This window comes from Diorhabda carinulata, chromosome 9 (assembly GCF_026250575.1).
Source record: "Diorhabda carinulata isolate Delta chromosome 9, icDioCari1.1, whole genome shotgun sequence".
Lineage (NCBI taxonomy): Eukaryota > Metazoa > Arthropoda > Insecta > Coleoptera > Chrysomelidae > Diorhabda > Diorhabda carinulata.
Window position 1 is genome coordinate 19,696,415 of NC_079468.1, and position 8,581 is coordinate 19,704,995.

Consider the following 8,581-nt stretch of genomic DNA (forward strand, 5'->3'; position numbering starts at 1 on the left):
GTCAAAAACACATTCCGTAATACTCTGGTTTGGCCGCCTAGGATAAGGTTTCATTAGATACTCTTTTAAAGGAAAGGATTCGTCTCCTATTATCTCCAATTCCCTCAGCAGTGTTCCTGATGCACCTAATGTGTTCCTACGTCTAATCCACTTCCTTACCCACACTCGCCTTTTTAATTTTGGCCTCAACTGTCGCAACACAAGTTTTGGTACGTGTGAACACCTAGTGTAATAACGTCGAATGTCCAACATTTGATGCCACGACATCAATGTCACTGTCTGAACAAGCCTTTAGTCTTTAACATTATCTTTCTTGTATGGGCTTTAGATGAATCTTCATAGTTCTTATTCATAATATAAAAGTAATCCAACTATGAATGCTTCATAGAGATAAATTGAGAATAATAACAGGCGAGGCAATTGATTTATTTTTTAAAAAAATGACCAACTAATCGTGTCGGTATCTCATTGGAAGTCGTAAAGCGGCTTGAACGTATTTCTCAGAAGTTCAATATTTTCAGAAAATATAGAAAATCGACTCCTACCTAGCCGAGTGTCGGCCTTTTTTAATTATGTCATAAACTTTACGACTTTATTCAGCTTTACTTTAAGAAGCTATAAAATTTCACAAATTGAGGTTGTCGTCCTTGTAATGTTTCGACCGCAATAATTCTATGGTCGGTCAGATTCCACAATGTTTATCAATCTCAATGTTATGACCAGCTTCATGTAAGATGGCATACCAGTTGTTAAAATACTTTAGAGATCTTATAATGGAACTGAAAAAAATTAAACGGTAGCTAGTTACACAGAAGTAGGAAAACTTGAACAAAAAATTGAAGACGTTGTTTGAAATTACATAAATACAAAGAAAGAGAGAGTTTTCACAAATTTTTGCTTGTCAAAAATTGAGCTTTTTCTGAACTACTACTACACGAACACTCACAATTACACTGTCTGATACGCGTTTCGATAACTAAGTTATCGTCTTCAGAGACTAAAGGTAAACAGTGTAATTGTGAGTGTTGGTGTAGTAGTAGTGTAAAACAGTGTGTTCAGTATGAATATCGCCAACGGTTCCAGAAATTCCAACTTAATACATACTAAATAAAGACACAAATAAAATCTAAATTTAAAGATGAGATTGAATGAGAAATTTCAAAATAATGACGAAAAAATTTGATAAATATGAAAATGTTTGTTATTTTTATAAATGTCTACCATTAAAATTTCAAAAATAGTAACGAAATTGAAGAGCACAGAATATTAATGAGGGTGAATATACAGGGTGTCCCACGACGAGTTAAAACTATCTGCATATGGCAAAATACTTATAGTAAAATCATAAAAATTTCTACGTTTAGGTTTTTTGGATACGATCTTTTAACAAAAATATTTTCAAAGATGGCTAACTACCGGTTCTACCGGAAGTCGATTGTAACTTTGTTAATTTTAATAGAACACCCTGTATATTAATACATTTTAGTATACTTTTGTCTAAAAACTTTTATCGGAAAATTTTTGAGTTATAAATTTTATTGTAAAAAATTTGACTATTGCTGATCCTTATAAATTATTTTTTTACCAAGTTACCCTTAACGATATGAAAATGGTTTCTATTAGTTTGGTTTTAGCAAGGTCAGACGTATTTGAATCTATGTTGAAAACTTTTTCATTCCATATAGGGGGTGTATAAAATGTATATAACTTAATAAATATAAAATTTCTTTACTTTTTTAAATAGAACCACCTGGTTTTTTTTATTTAAATGCATTCGGGGGTAAAAAATAAGGTAAATTCATGTACACTTCCCTATACCGAAACCTTACCGTTATCCAGATAATCAATGTTTTCTGAAATGGCTTGTATCAACGGGTCAAAATAAAATTTAGACCACCCCTGCATCTCTAAAAACTTACAGAAAACATTTAATAACTGGATAACGGTAAGGTTTAGGTATAGAAGAGTAGACAAGTTATTTTGTACCCCTGAATGCATTAAAATAGAAAAAACCGGGTGGTTCTATTCAAAAAAGTAGAAAAATTTTATATTTCCGAAGTTAAACTTTGAACACTTTTTATTTACACCCTATATAAAATGAAAAATTTTTCAACATAGATTCAATTACCTTGTTAAAAGCATGATAAATAACATAAAAACATGATAAATCAGCATTTTTGTATAAATTTTTCTATCAATTTGTTCGTTTGTTTGTGTAGATTATGAAAAAAAAATATAACAACCTCATTTAATAATTTGAAAAAAAGTTATCAACAATTATACGTGAATGAGTGTATTTTCATGAACATTTAAATCCCTGAAACTAATATAAGAATTAATTTTTTTATTTTCATTATTTTAAATCCGCCGTAAAAACGAAGATTTTGAAAAAAATTCTTCGAAATGGGATGATTTTTCGATTTTCTAGAGCCAAAAAACGAGGGGACGGCGAAAGTATAAAATTACTTTTTTCACTGAACAAACCCCAAACCCAGCTTTATATCTATCATACCTTTTTTTGAAACACCCTGTGTAGAAGCTACAAAGAAAATTTGGAATAGGGATGATAGACAGTAAATAATAAAACACGAAATAATGCATAAATTTTTATAATTCCAACCATATAGTTCAATACTGTACATGCTCCTTAAAACTAAAATCACAATATGAATTTTTTTCTATTTACAAATTTACAGTAAATACACATGAAACTTTACATTTTACATGGACGTTGAGTGAGATCATTATAAAAATAGGCATAAATATTAGTCACGATTGGTAATTTTTTAAAAACAAACCAACTACAAGCTCAAATTTTATTTATAAACATATTAATAAAGTCAAATTCTGTTCTGTATAGAATTTCATTGTATAAGTTGAATTAGCCACAGTTGAAATAAAATTATTTTTCAAAACAACATAATTTCTACATTTGATTTTGAATTTGTACATTATAATCATTCGAAATTCAACAAATATTCAGTAGGTACTTATACCTATTATTACAATTATTTTTCACAATATCTACGACATTTTCGAAATAAATTTGACAAAATAGGGAAAATATAAAACATAATCACACTAAATTTCTTTTTCGATCATAAAAATATAATTACAATTGTTTCAAATTCTTTCAGGTTATTTATACAAAAACTGTGGATAACTATTGAAAAATGTTGATCCCAATCTCATACAAAAATTTATATTCCGACGATTTCATTAAGAATACATTTCTAATTTAATATAAATAAATCATGTGAACAATATTTTTTTTATTTATTTAAACATACATAACCCCGCATCAACTACTAAGAATTGTTAGCAAGATACAACATGAGATTTTAGATTTTAGATATTAAATTTGTGTCTTCAAGATCACCTCGTTTCCGAATGAGGAAAGAATTGATTTCAAATTTTTTTCCAACTTGTAGCTTGTTTAGGTTTCTTCCCAGTTTGATTGCCTTTTTTGATATTTTTGATAATTTGTAGGGAAATTTTGAAGCGAAACAAAAATTTATTTCATTAATATTCGAAAGCAAGGGAGAAACTAATTGTTTATTGGTATTATCGTGTCATGACAAAGTTGTATTTATTGAAAAAATCATCTCTTATTGTTAATTGAAGAAACCACTTTCAGACATCGAAAATTCTAAAGTCTGATTAAATAGAAATTACGTTTTGAAATATAATATAATGGAATTATGCCAATTTATTGAAATTTAAATGTTTTTGAGGAAAGTTTCAAATGAAAAACGAAAAAAACTTTTGTACTGATCGAAAATTGTGTATTTTTTAATTATACTATTAGAACTATTTTTTTTTTCAATTTATTATTTATATAAAAAATTTTAAAAATACGTTTCTAGTAAGATAAGAACCTGTATCTAATTTCACTGATAAACTTTTTGAAAAAATTTATCACACAAATTATTGACTGAATATCCAAAATTTAGGTACTAATTAGATGTAAAGACTTCATTAATAATTAACAGCAATTTAATAATACACAATTATATAAACAACTATTTCAATCAGTTCAAGAAAAACTTCTAGATGAAGCGGAAATAATATTAAAGAAGCCTTAATTCAATATTACGTTGATTGTAGGAATATTGACTGTTTAGTCCAAGAACTCACGAGAATGAAACCATTTAGGAATGAACCATTAATGAGCTCTGGAAGTCAATTATTAAAAAATCGTATCGCGCAGAAAATTAATAATAATCCTAACGTAGCTAACGCCGCGAAAGTGTGCCAAATAAACCATTATGATAAAATTCTACTTAGTACTTTTATAGCAGGTTGATGTACCTTAAGAAATAACAAAAATCCGGCGTCACCGAAAGATGCGATGGCCAAACAACGACCTCCAGATTTAATAGTAATAATTCAAGAAAATCCACTCCGTTATGTTCTAATTTTAGAGGGTAGGAATTACATATGAAATATACCAAATTAAGAAATGGAAAATAATGTTCACTCCCCGTATAAAATTCGTTAAACATCTAACAAACCGTCAGTCCACGTAGACTCATCATCTCCATTGTTTACCAATGAAAACATCGAATCGTAAACATAAATGCAAATCTATTGGACGAAGCTGTCGAAAGGTGTACGTACACAATTTCTTTGCAATATTTCTGCTAGACAGTCTGCGATAAGCAGTAGCGTAGCTGGGTGAGATTAATTTAATTCATAAATTTCTCTAAATAAATAGAAATATGACGTTCTTTAGATCATGAGCGAATGACAAGACAATGAAATTGCACAGTGCAGTTAAAATAACCACAGGTATGAATTTAATAATGATGATTTAGATATACAAAGACAGCAAGTTATTTTAAATATATTCGAATGTTTGAAAAAGGAAAATATCCAGCAATCTGATAATACAATCGAGTAGTTACGAAAGGGGTTGGATTTAAAGGACAATTGACATTAGTTGACAAAGCTACTAAAGACAAGGAAAACAGGATTGCGATTAGTAATACAGCAAAAAGTAGCGAATTATCCAGAATACAATTATATCGGCTTAGAAACATTGCGTCAAGTTTTGTCAGTATGTGGTTTTAAACATAAAAAACTGAATAAACGGATGGTAATTACCGAATCGTCAAGTTTAGTTCGACAAAATTATTTGTCAGGTAAGACTACCGAAGTTCTAATAGACGAATGAAGTACAAAAAGGACTCAGTTCACGTCAGGTACCCTGTTTAAACCAAACTCCCCTATAGATAAGTACATTTTACTCGTCTATTTACGTTTTATAATCTATCTACGGTATCTATGAGGTATCTACGCCTATGGTAGATCAAACAAAATTGTCGCCAAGGGTTTTTATAATCTGCAATTGATATTGGAAGAACTACAATAATTCATTGTTTGTTCTAACGTTGCTTTAAAAAAATATAGTTTGTAATTGTAATTTTGTTTTTAAAAATCCAAATTAGATGTTTTAATATATAATTAACGGCAAAGAATAATTAAAGTTTCTGTAGAAACTCGTTTTCTATATGTGAGCGATATTTTTTTTTAATTTTATTAATCGAAATGAGATATTTTTGATCAAAATTTACCGCTCTAGATTACAGCCCGTTCAGCCCGCTGGTAAATCCATTATGCGTTAGTCTTAATAGATATTTTGACATTTTCCTTCTGCTGATAAGTAGCAATCCATAGAAACGTATGGTTCAAGACCTAATACAATAAATTATGACGTTTTGATAATAAAATGTCGGAATATAAAATAATGTATACCTTCCATTTTGTGCCCATTTAAATATAATTTTCAAATATAATAAATATCTAAATACAAATATACAAATAAATACCTGGATTTTTCATAATTCTACACATCTTCAACTATGTCTGGACATAACAGGTACTGGTTTATACAAAATATCCGGACTAGCCCTTAGTTCCGGTGAACTCGAACTACCTGTAGGCGATAAAGTCATCTGAGGATGAGGTAACATACCAGCTGGATGCGGTAACCTGAAGTTACTATACAAATCTAAAGGTTGTCTAAAAAAATCCATACTAGGAGCTGATCCCAACAACCTTTCCATATTGAAAGTTTGCGGACCGGTTTGAGGTTGTATTGGTGATGGTCTTAATACAGTTGGCATAGCTGTACTAGCGATATACGGATGGTACCGCTGGTAAGCAGCTGCTGCTAAAAGAGCAGGAGAAGGTGGGTAGAATCCCGGATAAATCGGTTGAAGAGGTGAATACATGGAGAGCGTTCGTTTGTACGCCGCCAAACGGGAGCGAGACGCTGCGGTCGATCTGCGACGAAGTTTACCCGTTGTTCCTGAAAAAATTAAGTTTAATTTGATATTTTTCGATAATATCGGTTATATATGCGGTTTAGAGTTTAATGAACTCGATCGGGATTGATTTGAGCTAGAAAATATTGAATATTTAAAAATCGTCTTACCTCCTATAAAAACATCCTCTGCGGAAGGATCCAGCATCCAATAATTTCCTTTTCCGGGATCGTCGTAATGCCTAGGCACTTTAACAAAACATTTATTTAAACTTAAATTATGCCTTATTGAATTTTGCCATCCTTGTTTGTTTTCTCGATAATAGGGAAAATTGCACATGATGTATTCATAAATTCCATTCAATGTGAGTCTTTTTTCGGGACTGTTCCTAATCGCCATCATAATTAAAGCGTTGTAACTATAAGGTGGTTTTTCCTTGGATTTTTTGTCATCTGTTGATTTACTATCGTCGATTTTTGTACAATTAACGTTAGAAGTATCATCGTCGTCATCACCGGTTACATCTAAATCACTTTCTGATCCACTTAATTCAGTTTCGGAAATTCTTAATATATTCGTAGATGGTTCTGGACTTTTTGGTGCTTCTAAAGCCGTTTCGGGAAGAATAGAACTAATAGAAAACGAAGATTTTAAAGGAGTACGAGTCATTGTAGGTATTATTAACACTGTGTCATCTCTTTTCACCATATTCAAACACTAACTGCGAACGCACTACCTTTCTATAACGTTGTTTACTATAAACTGACTGATATAACTTCTCTTTGGACACACAAGAAAGAATAACCCCGAACGCTGCGTCCAATAGCGACTAACCAATAAGCGTCTGTTCCACGCCTTCTATAGGCGTGTCTACTAACTATGTTTTCGGTAGGGATAGCTGATGTATTAAGTTGTTTGCTGACATTTAGGGTGTTTCCTTGTTTGTTTTGTAAATTTTCCGATAACATTTGGTAACACTGCATGGTGTCTGTTTAGTATGTAATGCGGGCTATTCTGTACTCGTTGAGATGTATTCTTTGGAAAGCTTCAGCTGCCCCCTTTGAATGCCAATTGTAAATTAGTGTATTGATTTCTTTGACAATACAAATAGAAAATCGCATTCTTCACTGATATATTTATTTTCTTTCGGAACAATTTCGAGTATCTACCCACTTTTCGATTGTTCCATTCGGTACCTAATGTAAGTTTATTCTTTCTAGTAGGTAAAGGAAGCAAAGGTGAAAAATAATCAGAAGGGTAACACGATGAAAATTGGCACACACTCAATTGAAACGACAGAAACTGTGTGTATAAAGAAATTCTTACAGAAACGATCTCTCGCCCTTTTTGTCGTTTTCTCTCAAAATAGGATTGACAGCCAGGATTTAAGATGGGCTCCTTATTTCCTTGTTACAAGAAAATAAACTTTGGATAAATATTTAGAAACTTACTCCAGAAATTTTTTGCTGCACTTCAGATCCTTTTAGGGGATGAAATATGTTATGTTAAGGTGGGGGTGATATTCTCTCAACATTTTCAACATAATTTCAGTTTACTGTTTCATGATTCCATCAACAATTATAAAATAATTAACAATTACATTTAATATGATCCACGAAATTATAAGTATGATTAACTGTCACCTCCTTGATATATATAATAATAAATGGAAGAATTACATAAATATTTCACGATGAGCTTCCAACGATTAACCTAACCTAATTTAACCTAAGCTCATCTAGCCTATCATAACTTAACCCAACCTAACCTAACCTAACCCAACTTAACCTAACCTAACTACATGTGCTATTGCGTATTCCGATATGATTGGATAATTATTAACATTTAATATGACGGAAAATATGTGTCTCTTCCACCCTTAAAGTACTTTCGGAGCACTAAAAAACATCCCTATATGCGCGACAAAATTTTTGGAGTGTGTTTGGGGTGGAGCCCCAATTCTACATAATTACCTATTGATATATTGAACTATCGATACTTTTCCAAAAAATAATCGATATATATCGATTTTTTATCTTGAAGTATCGATAGTCGATATTTATTTTTGGTAATTATACACTTTCACGGTCACCTGGTTTTTTGGCTCTAGAAAATCGAAAAATGGATGGATTTTAATGATCTTGGTCTCAAAATGTTCCATTTTACGGCGGATTTATAAAAAAAATTAGTAGAAATAGCTGGAATGAAAATTTCTCATAGTTTTACTGTTTTAAATCGTGAAAAAAACGGTTTTGCAAAATAATCCTTTACAAAAAATTATGTTAATTATACACATTTTTCGATTTTCTAGA

General features: G+C 30.9%; 1 protein-coding gene across 1 annotated transcript; it reads right to left on the reverse strand.

The window, feature by feature from the left end:
• Positions 1–2,593: 2,593 nt before the first annotated feature.
• Positions 2,594–7,071, reverse strand: LOC130897778 (fork head domain transcription factor slp2-like). The gene is made up of 2 exons (XM_057806675.1): positions 6,440–7,071; positions 2,594–6,313 (listed from the first exon to the last, which is right to left on the reverse strand). The coding sequence occupies exons 1-2, from the start codon at positions 6,975–6,977 to the stop codon at positions 5,859–5,861; spliced, it is 993 nt and encodes a 330-aa protein (XP_057662658.1). The 5' UTR covers positions 6,978–7,071; the 3' UTR covers positions 2,594–5,858.
• Positions 7,072–8,581: the final 1,510 nt, after the last annotated feature.